The 18,207-nt window shown below is 41.8% G+C and overlaps 1 protein-coding gene across 20 annotated transcripts in view; it reads left to right on the forward strand.

The window, feature by feature from the left end:
- Positions 1-18,207, forward strand: part of ncor1 (nuclear receptor corepressor 1) — a 69,573-nt gene that overhangs the window by 16,602 nt on the left and 34,764 nt on the right. For all 20 annotated transcript variants that reach the window (XM_058383228.1, XM_058383226.1, XM_058383230.1 and 17 more), the window contains exons 6-14: positions 1,297-1,410; positions 4,168-4,224; positions 4,370-4,422; positions 6,224-6,290; positions 7,335-7,507; positions 8,585-8,675; positions 9,600-9,778; positions 11,146-11,200; positions 12,070-12,171. In XM_058383228.1, the coding sequence (XP_058239211.1) occupies positions 1,297-1,410; positions 4,168-4,224; positions 4,370-4,422; positions 6,224-6,290; positions 7,335-7,507; positions 8,585-8,675; positions 9,600-9,778; positions 11,146-11,200; positions 12,070-12,171 (891 nt within the window). The remainder of the gene's footprint in view (positions 1-1,296; positions 1,411-4,167; positions 4,225-4,369; positions 4,423-6,223; positions 6,291-7,334; positions 7,508-8,584; positions 8,676-9,599; positions 9,779-11,145; positions 11,201-12,069; positions 12,172-18,207) is intronic.

An 18,207-nucleotide genomic window follows, 5' to 3' on the forward strand; every position in this document is an offset into this window, starting at 1 on the left:
TTTGTTTAGTTTGTGTTCAGAAACATTCAGATTTATCTTCTGCTTTTCTCTCACACACACTTGTCCTATACATTTAAGGATGGTTAATAATACTGTTCCCAACATTAATATTGCTGGACTGGTATCACAAAAAACACATTACAGATGAAGTAGTCTTTGAAACCCAGAGAACAATCTCACCGAGTAGCAGTCGGCACTGCGTAGTAGAGTGATGGCTGTGCAAAAATAGCTGACGTTCCTAACACCCTATTAAATCACTGTCAACCCATTATTTTCTGCACTGCTAGTTACGTTTGTTGTGTGGAAATGAAAATGAGAAGACCCTCAGCACAACGCTCGGCTGTCAATCACCGCACGAACATTTCCGCTTCTTTTTTGTGCTGCTTCATGCCAAAACACAGAGTCTCAATCCTTAGTTCTGCATATTGAGGTGTTTTCCTTCTCTCAACTCACTGTAAAGTAACTGAGCTTTATCAGTTAGAGGAGGGAAAACGGCTCAATGTATATCAGGGCGGAGAAATGCTGCTTTAAAGGTCTCTGTTATCTCATGCATCAGGTTACGATGGATAAGAAAGTCTCTACTAAATTTAGTTCAGTCTTATTTGTGTACCTCTTTTAACAATGAACATTGACACAAAGCAGCTTTATAGAAATATCTTCATTCAGGATGTAAGCTATATATCCTAATGAGCAAGCCATAGGTAGTGGTGGCAAGGCAAAACTCCTTGAAATGATATGAGGAAGAAGAAACGTCATGTCTTCAACTGTGTAACTCTGGATGGTGGGATTTTTATAAAATAATTTGTGCACTACATGGTAAAAAAGGGCAGCCTGGAAATTTTTATATTGGTGAAGTTATAAACGGTGCAAAACTGTATGTGGAAATCGCAGATTATAGCCATCTTCCTGGTTGCTATGTGGTATCATACACAGCAGTCATATATATCTCACCACTGTCTATGTGGGTTCATCCCCGGCAGTAGGGAGTGGCCTGCAAGTGATGAGAACTCAAACCAGAAGTTGGACATCCGGATAGATCAGGCAGATTCGGGAAAAGGGGTCAAATATCCAAATACATCGCTAGTCTCATCCTGTCCATGGCATCTTTTCTTGCCATCTTGATCAACTTTCAAGAGTCATAGCTTTCTTGTAGCCTTAAGTGCAAGGAACAGAAACCCTAGCTGAAAGCTAAATTAGAAAGGTCATGCTAGGTGCTGACTTGCGCAATAATGAAGGTATGTACTTATGTAAACTGCCTCAATGTGTGAGTTGAGAAAAATGTTTTGCGTCTTTCAGCAACAACTGGAGGAGGAAGCGGCAAAGCCGGTGGAGCCGGAAAAGCCAGTGTCTCCTCCCCCTGTGGAGCACAAACACCGCAGCATCGTCCAGATCATCTATGACGAGAACCGGGTATGAGACACGCACGTCATTCACACCTACCATATCACTTCCCGAACTATGTCCTAGTTTCACTGTTGCCTTTTCTTCCATCGTTCATTTGAAAACTTTTTAGATATTCTAAAGAGCTTGGCAAGTAGAGGCGAACATTAAATCAAATGCCAGTCTGTGTACAGTGTTCTGTCTGTGGAGTGTGACTGACGACGAAGGACACACAGTTCTCCATGGGGGCCTGCGCACTCCTTTAATCTTTTTTGCAAAGCATTATGGGGGACCTGTATAACAGACAAGGAGTGATAAAGGCTGAGGGCACGGTGGAGTTGGCTGAACTCCACACAGATGGTAAATTCCTTTCCTAGGGGGCCACACTACTGGGGATTTACTCCTAACAAGAGCATGAAAAAACAGGAGATACGCAGTGGATGTGGTGTCAGGGCTCTAGCCTGGTTTATGCTTTGCAACGTGATATGTAAGCACATTATTTCAACCGCAGAAATGATGTAGCTCCTCTACTTGAAAGCAGCTTTTTAGAGAAGTGCTGCAGCTACGCAATAAAGATACATGGCTAGAAAAGAAGCTTGTTTTGTGATTGAAGTCTTCAGGTAATTCTGAGCAGTAATTATTACCTAAGGCAACATGTTTACTTAAATATTAGCACGTAATGAACAAAATGTTGACCTTAAACCCTGAGATCATAACAACAACAATAATAAGATTTGTGGTCAAATATTGTGGTACATCCAAGCAAGATGGTTTCCTTTTCTTGAAGAAAAAAACATTAGCATGTCATGTTACAGAGTAGAGGTCCCTTGTGTTGAAACACTGGAGATTCCTTCCATAGTTGCTAAATAAGCATCTCCTCATTGAAAAATGGCACCATAGAAGCTGTTGTAAAGGCTCTGGGTCATTGACCGGAAGATCCGGGGTTTAAGCCCCAGCACCGCCAAGCTGCCACTGTTGGGCACTTGAGCAAGGCCCCCAAGTCACCTTGCTCTTGGGGCGCTGTATCATGGCTGACCCCCCTGTGCTCTGACCTCAACCCCCAAGGATGGGATATGCGAAGAAAGAATTTGTGACAAAGACAACTTAACTTAATACTTGTTACTATTGTAACGTATTTAGTGTGAGTGACAGCCAGAACTGCTATTATCTTTAGGACATAGGAAGTTGGATTTGTGAATCCTTTCTGAAGGGCATTAACGGCCTGCTTCAGGCTTCAGAAGCCCGGTTAGTAGGCAGCATTATCCCGCCTGTGTGTGTAGCAGGGTTTCTGTAGGTCAACTGGTCTTGGCTTTCAGAGTTGGAAATCCACACTTTAAATAAGCCTTGCTCCTTGGCTGTATTTTACTGGTTGAACTAAATTGATGGTGTTGTCAGAGATGCATAAAACCTGGCTGTATGGGCTGCAGTAGCTGGTACATCCTGCCAGACTAGTGAAAGAGTTTCTCTGTCTCTTCAGAGAAAACTGTTACTGCTCACTGGGTGATGCGTCAGTCACAGTGCAGGTCATGCTACACTGTTTCTGCAGTAATATTCTCTCTCACACACACAAACACTACGGTTTATTACTTCCCTGGCACACGGGGCAACCTTTTTTTTTTTTTTTTTTTTTTTTTTTTTTTTTTTTTTTTTTGCAGAGTTTGCAAACACAAACTTGTGGTTTTGCTTTTTAAATTTCTTCTTTTCACATTTGGAGCTTTGATTACCTTCTTTAAAAAAATGAACATGCACACAAGCAGTATACAGGATTCATCTTAAGTTTCACCGAAAGCATTTTCAGCTATTCCACAACATGGTGTGATCATAGCTTTATCATACGATGAACATGTAGAGCTGGATGAATGTGTATATAGATGGAGAGAGAGATTGGAGAGTGTATATATTGGTATGTGTGTGTGTATATACATACATACATACATACATACATACATACATACATATATATATATATATATCTATATGTATAGATATATATATATATATATATATATATATATATATATATATATATATATATATATATATATGTATATATACATGTACATACATACATACATACATACATACATATATACATATATATATACATATGTGTATGTATATATGAGAGAGAGAGATGGATATACAGATGGATAGATGGTTAAGTGAATAGAGGAATATAGGGATAGTTGGATGAATAGATTGATATAGGGATGGATAGATAGTTGGATGAACAGATGGATATAGGAAGGGATAGATAGTTGTACACATATATGGATATCGGGATGGATGGATAGTAGTATAAACAGATGGATATAGGGATGGATAGATAGATAATTGGATAAATAGATGGATGGATAGATAGTTGGATGAACAGATGGATATAGGGATGGATAGATAGTTGGATGAACAGATGGTTAAAGGAAGGGATAGATAGTTGGTTGAATAGATGGATATAGGGATGGTTAGATATTTGGATGAATAGATGGATATAGGCATGGATGGATAGATAGTTGTATAAATATATGGCTATTGGGATGGATGGATAGATAATTGGATAAATAGATGGATATAGGGATGGATAGATAATTGGCTGAATAGATGATAAATAGATGGATATAGGGATGGATAGATAATTGGCTGAATAGATGATAAATAGATGGATATAGGGATGGATAGATAGTTTGATGGATAGATGTTTGGATGTATAAATGGATATAGGGATAAATGCCTTTACATTTTTAACCCAACTGAATGTTTCTCCTGCAACTGTTCTTTTTCTCTTCTTAGAAAAAAGCAGAGGAGGCCCACAAAATCTTCGAAGGACTCGGCCCTAAAGTCGAGCTGGTGAGTGTCGCCGTGTCTGATGCGCCGTTTCGCTCGATCGTACCAAATGTTCAGTGGTCACTACTCCTGAACCCACATAGCATTCCTGTTTAAATGCTAATGATTAACCGTTGTTTCCTGTGTGTTTGTGTCTGTGTGTCGCTAGCCCCTGTATAACCAGCCGTCAGATACTAAAGTCTACCACGACAACATTAAGACGTGAGTATTCCTTCCTTTCCTGACTAAATATTTGTGAAAGCAGACAGTAGCTTGGATTTATTGAACGCCGTTAGCTGATAAGCAGCGAGACGTGATCACGGACGTTATCGGGCGGGGATAAAAGTTTTTATGTTCAGATCAGATTGATTATCATGATGACATAAAAAATATGTTTTAATGTTTAGAGATACAGAATCTCGACTCAAATGTTTTACTGTATGACTGCAAATGTCCCGACTTAAGGTCTGTGTGTGTGTGTGTGTGTGTGTGTGCACACCAAGGTGAAGGTCAGGTTGTGTGGGATCTTATCAGCTTTGTGTGTTTGTTTGTGTGTGTGTCAGTCATGTCAGTCTCAGTCTTAGAGCTGGGCATTTTGGTGAAAATATCATATTAGGTCACGCAGTGGCGTTTGCACAGAATTTCGGTTTGCCACCAAAGTGTCATGATTATTGACCGAAGACTGGACTCAACACACTGCACTTTATTTCTCCAAACGTATACAAATGCATTTAGTCACAAAATTAGAAACAAGCAACGCGGCCTTGATGAAACGCGATGGAAAAACGCTCATGTGCTAGTCCAAGTTTATGTATAAAATTTAGTCCTATAATTGGAGTTGCAGCAATTTTACATATGCATCACACCAAGCCTTTTATTTCAATTTACAAGCCTTTTATTTTCAATTTTATAAAATAAAATTTTATATTAATGACTGTGCCATATATAAGGAGGGAAGTGTGTGTGGTGGCGGATGGACTGCAGTGTCCGAGCTGCATTATTGGACGATTTTCACCTCAGAGATGCCGCTGATCTGATACTCAGGTGGACTGGATTTTGGAATAAATAAATATAATTTGGAATAAAAAAAAATAATAATAAAAAAGAAAGAACTGAAACAAATTCTGTAACTTTTTCTGTAAAATTGGATTAGGATTTATAAAAGTTTTATTTATTTATTTTCATTTTTATTATTTATTATTATTTTCTTTTATTTTCTTTATTTATTATTTAATTTTTTTATTTATTTATTTTTTTTTTTTTAAAAGATAGATTAGGATTTATTAAACCCCTAAACACACACCCCTATACCCTCACCCCACCCAACCCCAACTCCAAGCCAGCCTTGCATGTCTGGGAGAGGATAGACACTACGCAGAATTAAAGAAAGAAAAGAGGAGAAAATAAATAAAATAGATTAGAAAAAAAACAACTGGAGCTAGAAATTTTTTTAAATCTATTTTGACTTAAAAACAAAGATACTTAAATTAATATTACTTTTGATGAAATGACCTATTTAGTTTATCTCAGTTGCTGCATCAGTGCAGTGATTTGTGTGTGTGTGTGTGTGTGCAAAATTATCCTGTTAAACAAATATTGTTGTAGTACTTATCCAGTAAAATATTAGCAGAAGTAAAATGGAAGCCTTATTGGGATGAAGGTCTAAAGTCTCCGAACAGGTTTTTTTTTTAGCCAATAAAACATTATCGAGCGTTGTGTGGAAAGAAAGGCAGTCTAATTGACCGTGAAGTGACGGGATTGCCCCATCGAAGTCTAATATGACGTGCGTTATGAGAACAAGCGCATAATCAACCTCCCTTCATTTCTGGCAATTTGACTTTCCTGTAATTACAATTATTTTTATGAACAGATTAGGAAACATATTAAAGTCCGCACAAGCCTGATATCTATTTGTCGGTATATTGCCGTTGCTATGGCAATAGGATGGCCAGACGTCTGCTGTAAAAGCGTGTTGGGGTTGTGCACGTGAGCATGTTTTCACTTGTTCTTCACTTTTGTATAGGAATCAAGTGATGAGGAAGAAGCTGATTCTGTTTTTCAAGAGGAGGAACCACGCACGCAAGCAGAGGGTGAGTGTGTGTCTGTGTGTGTGTGTGTCTGTGTGTGTGTGTGTCTGTGTGTGTGTGTGTCTGTGTGTGTGTGTGTCTGTGTGTGTGTGTCCACACTCTACTTGTTTGCACTTTGAGAAGGTCAGACACTCTTCTCGATATGAATGACTCTGTGGCTGCTGCCTTTTGTACAGCAATCAGCTCACTTTATAAGAAGCACGGACGTTTGAGCGATGTGATTTTTGCCCCACTTCTAAACGCCATGTATAGACGTCCATCTTAATTCTAGCGGAATGTAATCCGTTATGGTTTAAAACCACTCGCACAGTGCAGAATGGTCAAGATCCAAGAACGGCCGCTGCGTTCCTCTAATCTAAATATACTTCTCAGACCACATGTGGAAGTCATTTGGCTGTGGAGGCGTTGTGTGTGTGTGTGTGAGAAAGGTATAGTGCAACAAACTAAAGTTTCTTGTTGAGCTGGCACTTCTCCAAGCATATTGCTTGTGGTCTATTTCAAGCCACATTCTCCTAGCCGTTTAGCATGTTGTTTGTTTCAGTTTTTCTTTTCACCCCTGCACCTTGATGCTTCACGTTCGTGTACGTTTTGAGTTCGCCTGCCCTGAAATAACCTCGCGCGTAAAGATTTTTCAAATCGAGATTCGATCTCGCATTCATGAGACGATTCATCATTGCGGTGGCGATAAAATAAATCCTTTGTCGCAAAAAGACTATTTGCTCTGATGGCTTTTCAGCTGAACTTGATTAGGTAGAGGAGTTGTGGAAAAGCCAGATGCATAAATTTAGCTGTTTTTGTAGCTATTCCTGGCACAGTTTTATAGGGAGACACATGAGTGCAGGAGAAGGAGGCTTTAGTGTGTGTGCTGATTTCTTACTTGACACTCGTCAGTACACTCGCATAGCCAGATGTAAGACGAGAGAGAGGGCTTGAATGCTGAGATGCGAATGTAGCCCATGATTATCATGTTTTCGTATACACATTAGTGCTTGAAAGTCGCCCCCCCCACCCCCCAACAAGCTGAAATTTTGTCTGTCTGTGTGGCAGGAACAGAAAATCTGCCAGCGCTACGACCAGCTGATGGAGGCGTGGGAGAAGAAGGTGGAGCGGATGGAGAACAACCCACGGCGCAAGGCCAAGGAGAGTCGCACTCGCGAGTACTACGAGCGCCAATTCCCCGAGATCCGCAAGCAGCGCGAGCAGCAGGAGCGCTTCCAAAGGTCAGGCCAGCGCCATTACCCTCGTCCTGAATTCCCAGCATTCCCTGAACGCTTCCTTTCCAGGAAATTTGAAAATAGGCTGGCCTGGAAACTTGTTTTGCGGACATGCAAAGTCTCATAGGAGGTTTACACATACACAAACACACCCCTCTGCAGCCGCTGTGATGTAACTCGGTGTGTAAACAGAAAGGGTGCAGCGCTGAATTCTGAAAACAAATAAATAAAAAAGGCCAGCCAGGAGCCGGCCAGTCAGCCATAAGGAGCCTTTTGGAGGCGAGGTCAGAGGTCACGACGCGTGTTGTAATTCCTGGTACGGAGATTTTCTGTCTTCTCCGAAAAGGGCACAGTGGAGAACGCCAGATTTTCCGATAATTAGAAATACATTGACAGCTCAGCTTATTGTCTGAATGCACATGCTTTCTCTCAAAATACACACTTTTTAAGCTAGTTTTAAATTTTCTGCAACAGGAAAAAGTCCAGTACTATTTCATTCTCCCTCCCTGTTGAATCTTCATAAAGCGCTCCTTCGCCGCTGTGCTTCAAGACCTTGCAGTTTATTTTGTTCAACCTGCCCTTTCACTGAACAATGACATTTAAACTTGTTTGCACTTGACCTCTGGCATCAGTTTAATTGTTCTTCCTGGCTCTGCGCTGTTGATTTTCTCCACAGGCTTTGTTTCCGTCCATTCAGACTTTGACCCATGTCCTGCAGGTATTCTCAGTTACCTGTCAACCCATTGTTTAGAGAAGAGAGATTTTTTTTATTTTATTTTTTTTTTTTCCCTGAGATTTCTGAGAAGCCTCATGGAGAACGTTAGTAGTAGCAGCTCGCCTAGCCCCAGCACTTCAAAGAGTGGAAAATGAAGCCGTGGTTCGGTTTTTGTTCTGGATGCAGCGGTGAAGTCACTGGGAATGAATGACTGTAGCGCACAGGAAGATGTTTGTACTCGGTTTAAAACCCTCTCCTGGGAGTCGTTCGCTTCTTGGCGCCTTACAGGAAAGAGTACAAAAGGGCAATATCTTTTTCACTCTTAACGGAGATTATTTTTCTCTCTTTCTCATCTGCTTGTCTTTCAGGGTGGGACAGCGAGGGACAGGGCTGTCCGCCACCATAGCGAGGAGCGAGCACGAGATCTCCGAAATCATAGACGGCCTCTCGGAACAAGAGGTAGGTCACGCCCAGAATTCAACTCTCATTCAGCTCTGGTTTCAGAAACCCATTTCCCCTTGATGTTTGCTGTTAAGGCGATCTGTCACTTCCTTAAAGGAATAGTCAGACCCCCCCCCCTCCTCTTCCTCACACACTCGAACCTCTATTCTCAGCATCAGTCGCAGATGTGCCACAACTGAGAATTTCCTGTACTTAAACCATTAAAAAAAATCTGTTTACAATGGAAGTCTAAGGGCAGTTGTCTGTACGGCGCAATTTGACAACTACACCCTACACACACACACACGCACTATACGAACGATAAAAGTGAGAGTGTGTCTTGGCAACACCGGCGCAATAAAGTAACCAGAACACTCCTGCATTTGTGTCTACACTGATAACACAGCCATAAAAAATATCAAATTCCCATCTCATTATTTTTGATTTATTGATGCCTTTGACTAAAAATGTGTTATGTTCCTCAGTGTAATTCATCAGTTTAATTGCCTTTAGATTTCTATTGGAAGAGCATTCAGTGTGAAAAGTTCAATTTATTTATTTGTAATAGAGAGATTAGGTTGGGAAAACTCTACAGCCATTTTAATGCATGCAGGTTTTCTCTTGGGAGTCAGGTGCAGGCTGTAGGAGCAGACTATACCAAGAAAAGCTTTATAGTCCGCAAAAACCACTGATGCACTATAGCTATAAAGTATTTAATGTTTAACAGTGCACTGTTAGATCGGGTCCTTCTTGTAGCAACGACTCCATCTATATGTGACCGCTGGTGTAACATTTCCAGCATTTCAGTGAGTCACGGTCACTCTGTGCATACATAAAGTGACCGAAATGGACTAATCCAGGAAGATTTCGGTCGCTTTCGAAATACTAGTGTGCTGACGAACAGAATCACAGCATGACCGATCATTCTCTCCACCCCTTCAGAACAACGAGAAGCAGATGAGGCAGCTATCGGTCATCCCTCCCATGATGTATGATTCGGAGCAGAGGCGTGTGAAGTTTATCAACATGAACGGACTCATGGATGACCCCATGAAGGTCTACAAGTCTCGGCAGTTCATGAACGTCTGGACCGAACATGAGAAGGAGATTTTTAGGGAGAAGTGAGTATGAAAAAATAAATAAATTCATATATATATATATATATTATACACACACACTGATCAGGCATAACATTATGACCACCGGCCTAATATTGCACTGTGTATTCTGAGACTTTTTTTTTATCAGAACCAGCATTAACTTCTTCAGCAATCTGAGCAGTAGCTCGTCTGTTGGATCGGATCGGTTGGTTCACCACTGTTCCTTCCTTGGACCACTTTTGATAGATACTGACCACTGCAGACCGGGAACACCCCACAAGAGCTGCAGTTTTGGAGATGCTCTGATCCAGTGATCTAGCCATCACAATTCGTCCCTTCGTCAAAATCGCTCAAATCCTTACACTTGTCCGTTTTTCCTGCTTCTAACACATCAACTTTGAGGACAAAATGTTCACCTGTCCACGTAATATATCCCACCCACTAACAGGTGCCATGATGAGGAGATGATCAGTGGTATTCACGGCACCTTTTAGTGGTCATAATGTTATGCCTGATAAGTGTATATATATATTTCAGCCAAAAATGCTTGATGCAAACAAGAATTTTTAAGGCTTTTTTGGTTTAAAGAAAAGCTAGTTGAATTGGTGAAATTGCAAGCACAGGATTCTTCTTTTATACATGTAATTACTTTCTTATGAATAGCTGTACTCATGTCCCACCACATAAATGGAAGAGGGCTTAAGCTGAATGCACGCAAGCTCATCGAATTATTGTGGCGTTTGCTTGATTTTGTGTTAACACCGTGAACTCCTGGAGAGACGGAGGAACGGGGCCGTGGGATTTGGGGTATCCTCAGTTCTTGTACACATTAGCTGATATGGATTACCGCTACAGAGGTGTCCTTGTACCGAGACACAAGTTGTTGTCCTGTGCTCAATGTTTAGTTTAATTCTGAAGCTTCTCTCATATGAATTTCTCATGTGTTGTGCAAATCTGCCAACCTTCTCTCGTGTGTGTATATAATAATCCAACATTTTCCTCACTGATCTCCTTCCCATTAATGTCTTTATATTACTGTAATGCGTTCTGATCAATCCATATGGCATTTCAAGCCTTAATAGCTCTGTCCACAAATCACAGTTTCTGCTGAAAGAGCTCAGTCTCCAAATCCAGGGAAGACTGGATCCGGCTTCATCTTAGATTTGATTAGCATTATGAAGAGTTCTGTGGGTTGGAGAGCGTTTTTATGGGCCAGACAAAACCCTGGGCGGAATAATGACTGAGGGATAGACCACACACACACACACTCGCACACACACACACACTAATTGTTTTTTCTACTTTTGGATGTTCTCCCCGCTGTGTGCTTTGTAATGAATCAGCTTGTCTTGCTCAGTAGTTCACTCTGGCTTATGTTTGCTTTGCAGGTTTGTGCAGCACCCAAAGAACTTTGGCCTTATTGCCTCTTATCTTGAACGAAAGGTGAGCACTTCCTGTCTGTGCAGGTTTCCTGTCTCTCTCTCTCTTTCTTTCTCACACACACACATACACAGCTAATGCAGCCACAACCCACTGGCAGCTCAGAGACCTCATAGTGCTGCTACTTCACTCTGACAGTTAAAGGCTTCTCCTGTAAATGGGTAAGATTTAATGCTCAGATCTTAAACGTCATTGATTTTCTAGATCGTAGAAATGCTGCACTTTATTTCTGACCTTGAAGCATATCTGCAGTTGCAATAGACAAGAATTTACCAGCATTCCATTATAACCGTGACCTAATATGTGACAACACCTTCATGTGGACTTTTAAACAGGTTTTTTTTTTTTTTTTATATATATATCGGTTTTGTGCGAACCGTGTGCTCACACCATAGAATTAGTCTCACGTTATATATCCGTATAAGAGATTCGCATAAATGTGTTTCACATTAGGAGTGAATTTGGACTAAAAAGCTGTTATTTTTCTCAGAACGGGCAAACGTGTCCGTTTTTGATCACACGTGTGCTACAGATGGTATAGACGGAGATTAGCCTGGACTGTTTCTTTAAAGCACTTTCATGACGGCGTGTGTGACATAACAGGAAGATCATCAGCGATGGGCTGGGCTAGATAGCTGGAACATCGTTTATCTGAAAACTTATCCACAATTCAAGACTCACTCTGATAGAAATGCAGTGTGTGTGTGTGTGTGAGAGAGTGATGCAGTTTAACATTGTCTGTAGGACTCTTATTAACTGTGTCTAAGAAGGGACTTTTGTGATTATTTATGTCATTGTGTGTGTGTGTGTGTGTTTTGTCACTCAGCTACATGCTGACGTTTTTTCCCCTCCCCCTTTTATTGTTTTTACAGTGCGTCTCAGATTGTGTACTGTATTACTACTTGACCAAGAAGAGCCAGAACTATAAGACACTGGTCCGACGTAACTATGGCAGCCGACGAAGGAGGAACCAGGTAAGCCAGAACGAGTGTGCTCCACTATCTCTCTCTCTCTCTCTCTCACTCGAACCCTGCTTTCTTATTCTTAACGCCATATTTGCTCTTTTGAATCCGTTATCATGTCCATTATAGCAGCTACAAATATCCATTCCATCACCAGCTTCTCTTTTATTCCTCTGTCTTGAAATCAATAACCCATGTCCCATGTTACCGAGAGCCCTGGAACCCTTCCAGCTTTTTCCAGTGTTATGGATTCAAAGCACTAACACTAGAGACTCCTTCCACAAACATCCCCTTATAAAAAACTTCATAACGGCCGGACATGTGTTCAAGTGTAGACATACTAGTCTCTGTGGAAGTTATAACAAAAGCTTGCTTCTCAGAACGAGGCAATTCATATACAGCTCCCGGGAACTATCACCCGAGCTGCAGGTAACCTTCTGACCAATCAGATTTGAGAATTCACCAGCACTGTGTATAATACTTTAGGATGCAAGGCTCATCCTCCTGCTAATTTTTTTTTTTTTGGTGTTGAGCCAGTGTAGATGGACAGAGACGAGCCAAAAGTCCAGGAGTCTGGATAAATGTGATGATTCGTGTTGAGTTAGGGATCAGTTGGATCAGGTCCCCTGGACTTTCGGTTCTGCGGAGAGGACCGTCTCCACTCCCGAAGCATAGGAATGATCTCTCGAACAAACCACATGGTTCCCACAACTCCTAACAGGGTGCTGATAAGTAGTGTAGATGATGCTGTTAGATTCATCACAGCTGCAGCATTGAGCACGACTGTCATACTGCTAATGTCACAGTTATGTGTTCCCTGGCTTCTGGCAGACGTCACCGAAAGCCCTCTAGTGTTCAGAACACACTGTTGCTAGTGTGCATTTATATTTGCACACTAATACCTGTAGGACAGCCGTGTGTCCCCTCGTCAGAGCCAGGTTTCTTAGCGACCGGAAGAGTAAGGAAAGACGAAAGGTTCCATGTTCCTGTTATTTCTTTGAGTGTTTTGGTTAAATGAGAAGCAGGCACTGTGCTCCCAAAGACCACACCCTCTTCATCTCTTTCCTCTCTCTCTCTCTCTCTTTCCCTCTCCCTCTTTGTGATTTATGTATTGCTGCACAGCTTACGAGGAATCTTTCATCTGCCTGCTACAGAGGCTCCATGCTGATTTCCAGGGACTACAGGAGGGGGGGGGAAGAAGAGTCAGAAAGAGAGAAACATATTTTGATCCCTCCTCAGTAGAGCTGAAATCTGTTTCTGTTTCTTCGATGGTAGCCATGTTTGTAAAAAGTGTGCTGATTTACTCTGGATGGAGCTGCTCTGCTCACACACACAGACAGTGGAGCAGGTAGGACATGTGATGCCACAGGCTTCAGGGTACTGATGCCGTGATGCAGAAGTGCGTTTAGCCTTTTTGTTTGTTTTTTCGTTTTTGGCTCGTTTCTCTCGGACGTTTGGATCAGTTTTTGGTGGCCTTAATTAATTTCACATACTTGTGATCTTGGCTAACGTTAGCCGTTTTGCTACCACGCCATCTGGAATTTTCACCAACGGCCCGTCTGTTTTTGATCTTCGAGGCCGGTTGCATGTTTATGTATGTACTTAATTTGAGTCTGATTGTGTTTTATCATTTGAAGACACCCTCAATTAACATGGCTAAGCCTTTAGTCGTTTTTGTTTCGGAGATTTCTACTTTTGATGGAATACAGGCTCATATATCCAGCTCATGATGAACAAGATTTGGTGAAAGAACTGCTGTGATAATGAGAGAACTGCTGATGCATCAGGATTTATTTGTCCTCGTGTGTGTATCACTGTTTATTGTTGGATTGTGATTTAGCATATTTGTGTTGAGATACAGAGTGAGGGGGATTATGGGTAAGCATGGCACACAAGAGACGCACTGAGAGGCTGACTGCCAAAGTCTTTCATGCTTCAGGATGAGGTTTGATTGGTTAGGACCGGGGCGGGTGTGTCTGATCGTAGAAACTTTTCGAGACTGGAGTTTTGTTCCTTTCGTAGGTTTCAGCGTAATGTTGGTTATATAATCGTTTAATCTGCCTGCATGACGGCTTTTATTAGTAACAGTAAGGGAATAAAACCCAGCGGTGGTGTGATGTCCATGTCGACATTCAGCATGTAACAGCACACCCTGATGATTTTTTATTCCTCTTATACCACAGGAATGTGCCGGTGATTGCGATATATCGCATAACACATTGTGCTTTTTGACCATTTATTGGTACATTCCATATTGAAGTAAATTCCTTATTGAACACGCACAGAAATCTGCAGCTTGTCACGTGGCCTAGAAACTGGAAGACTTTCCTATTTCAGCGCTCAGGCACTCCGGATTCTTCTGTGAACGTTAAAAACATCTAGTTTACTGTTAAAAAATATTTATTATTATGTTAGATTGTCGTGCGTTTCCTATACATCTCTGTTTGTGATGGAGCTGTTGCTATAGTAACAAGCGTTATTATAGGCGCATTATAAGCACATTATTATAAAGCTGGCGTTCATGGTCCAGCCAGAGCTGATGATGTATCAAAGCTTTCTGATACAAGAATTTTCGACTGGATTGAGTGTAATCTATCCATTCTCATCTATGGCGCGTCTGTATCCGTGGATAAATTGTAAAAAATAACTAGACCCCAAATTTCAACAGTATGGCATCTTTACGAAGCGTGACTTACTTGTGGGTTCTATATCAGAGTTATTACATGTCCTTCCTCTCTCTTCATCCTAAATTCATTTAGCTTTTTCGTTTTCTGCCCCCTAGTGGACACATTCACATTCAGGTATGAAGGCAAGAGGCCCATGTATGAACCTGGCTGTTCTCTCATCACTTTTCTCTGTAGTATATTCCTCCTTCACTTCCTTCCATTTCTTTTTCATTTCTCTCACCCTCCAGCTCTTCCCGGTCATCACGAAAACTACCATTTCAAATACATGTGCTGTGTGTTATGTGGCACATGGAAACCAGCCACCACGGCACATTTTATAAACCGCTGCTCCTGCTGCATCACAGGGCACTGTAACACACACACACACACACACACACACAAGAAAGAGCTATCCTTTACCTTACACATACACAAGCTCACACATTGGTCAGAGTTGCTGTGATCGTTTGTAAAGCAAAATTGGACCATTAGTGTACTGGGTTCATTTTGTGCAGCTTTGAGTGTGTGCATAATGGATTCCATGAGGATAGATTACATCTCCTTTAATAAAACCTGCATGCTCTGAATGTACCGACTCTTGATGCTTGTGTGTAAAAGGGTGTCTTGCTGCACCACTGATCACCGAGGCTGCCGGAGCACTAGATAGACGTGGAGCTCTGTCAGGAGTCCAGTATCAATAATTAAAAAGATATTTTGCTGAGGCCAGACTGACTCGCACACTGACCTTCCAGCACCGTGGAGGACACACCGAGCGAATCCTTTGCTATTTTGAGGAGCGGCATGTGGCTTCATTTAGGTCATTTGTGACAAGGCAGTGCACAATTTTTATTTATTTATTTACTTTTTTAAAAGTCTGGGCTGAGGACATAACAGCCGTGTCGATTCTCTGTAACTCGGCTCTCGGGGCTCCAGCTGACGTTGTCGTGTTTCTAACAGATTTCTGTCTGGAAAGTTTTTCCCCGTTAATATGCAGAAAGAAGGGGGGGGGTGTACAATAGGCATTGTTGGGTTGATGAAATAAAAAAAAAAAAGGGGGGGAGCAGGACAGAAGCTGTGTGTGTGTTGCACTATTTGGCTTTTTTAGCTTCACACACAGATTTTAATGTTTTGTGAGAAACTCTAGGAGCAGATAAAATCCCCCACACACCCCTTTCTCCATGTCACAGTGGTATAACCAGCTTTCCCATGACCAGGACAGGAACTAGAAAAAGTTTGCCATACGGCTGTGAGTGCCAATCAAACGCCTCGGACTTTCACCACCTGGCCCAACCCTGTCACCCAAGTGTGTGTGTGTGAGATGTGTTGTGTTTCGGAGCAAGTGGAAGGTATGCTGTGGCAGCGTGGAGCTACAGTCTGAAGACCGAGTGGCTTTTTGTTTATACCCAAATTAAGCTGAATAAATGAAGCTCAACTTTAGATACCAGTAAGCTTTTGTGTTGACTCGCAGACGAGTATGGGTCGGTCTCTCTTAAGTGTTGTGCAGTCTAGGAACACACTCATTATTGTTGGACACGAACGTCTCTTTTCCGACTCGGTTCTTACCGTCGATCCGCATTCCGACCTGAATTCGGTTGTCTTCGGAGCGTTCCAGTCTTTGGAGGCTGTCGGCTTTGAAAGTCTTTCATTTCCTAACGCAAATAAAGCGCCTGGTGAATCAGCAGAAAAGGGAACGATCCAAAGCTTCCAGTTGAGTTCTAAAGGGAAGGAGAATTTTGTAGTCTCGCTCATTCACACTTCCACATCCCCTGCTGATCGCCACAGATCAGTCAGAACTGGTCTACTGAGAAATGTGTGTGTGTGTGTGTGTGTGTGTGTGATGTCTGGCACACACCCTTTATTTGCACCTAGGCTGAATCTTCCAATGTCCAAATTCAACAGGACACAGTAAAGAAAATGAAGAATGAAACCTAGAGCTTGAAATGGTTTGAACTGAACACACTGCAAGGCGGGGTACTCGGGGTAATCCACGTCGCCGCATGGATACCCCACCTTCTGACCACGCTTGGACAATGATTAGTTTGAGAATTTGGCTGGCTGCTCTCTGGTTCTGCATTTAAAGAGACCCAAGGTGCCATTAGCAGGGGCCTCACTTCCTTGGCTTGAAGAGGAAGCCCAGCAGGAAACCCGACACCCATTCTGCTTGCTTTGAGGTCTGATCAGACTGGCCTGGATCTTGAATGATCTTGGGTCAGAATCCTGGGTGTTTCTGGCTCCAGGACGGTTCGAAATGTCTGAGAGCTAACCCACTCACTATGGTTGAGCTAATGTAAATGATGGACAGAATTGGAATTTATACAAACACCAAAAGAACTGGACTGAAATTACAGGGCAGTGTTGTTCTCACGCTGATCATTCTCGGACAAGATTTATAACATTTTATTTTATATCTTGTTTATACAGTTGAGCACCTTGCCCACGGGCCCAGTATTAGCCGCTTGGTGGTTCCGGGATTTGAACCCTCATCCTTCCGATCTTAACCACTGAGCTACTGCTTCGACTTCTTCCCTTTAATCTGGAATTGTCCATTCTGGACATCTTACTTTTAAGCAACTTAATTAAATCACCTTTAACTCTTGTTATTTCGGCGACTCCCTGTTCAGGGTCGTCATCACGGCAGATCGTTTAGTCCGCATGTTTAGATTTGGGACAGGTTTTACGCCGGATACTCAACCCTCCCATTTTATCCGGGCTTGGAACCGGCTAACTCTTCAGCGGCTGGGTTAGCTCCATGCCCAGGATTCGAACCCAGGGCCAGGGGATCCTGCCCTTGGAGGCAATTAAATCAATTTTAATTCAATTTTAAACAATACTTTTTAGTGTTAAGCAACATTTTTCAAAACCTGATTATTATTAGTCTTGGATAATGCTGAGCTTCAAGCTTTCGGCCACACAGTGGACAATAGACAATTATTCAGAAAATCACACATGATGGATTTTTCTTAGATTCAGGAAAGGCAAAAAAAAAAAAAAAAAAAACGTTTCTGGGGTTTATTCATTTATTTTTAGATAGATACCATATATTGCTTGAATGTGTTTCAAGCAGCATCAGCAGAGCTTGAATACAGAGCTGAATACGCTTGGAGGAGCGCACTAACTCTATTCTCACGTGATTGGCTAATGTCGTTCTGAATAACGTGACCGGAAGCAAGGCCGTCTTTCACTCAGCGTTTAGTTTTCCCCCCTGGATTGTCCACCCACACACATCCTCAAACTCGGACATGGGATTGAAAGGAAAAAGTTTGGTCTAGTCTGAATGCATTTTGTTGTTTATATATCGTAGAAAATCATTTGTTTTGACTGTAAGACCCTGAACTGCTTTTGCCTTTAGATGTTTAATTTCTTCAAAGGGAAAAAAAAACAA

This window comes from Hemibagrus wyckioides, linkage group LG28 (genome assembly GCF_019097595.1).
Source record: "Hemibagrus wyckioides isolate EC202008001 linkage group LG28, SWU_Hwy_1.0, whole genome shotgun sequence".
Classification (NCBI taxonomy): domain Eukaryota; kingdom Metazoa; phylum Chordata; class Actinopteri; order Siluriformes; family Bagridae; genus Hemibagrus; species Hemibagrus wyckioides.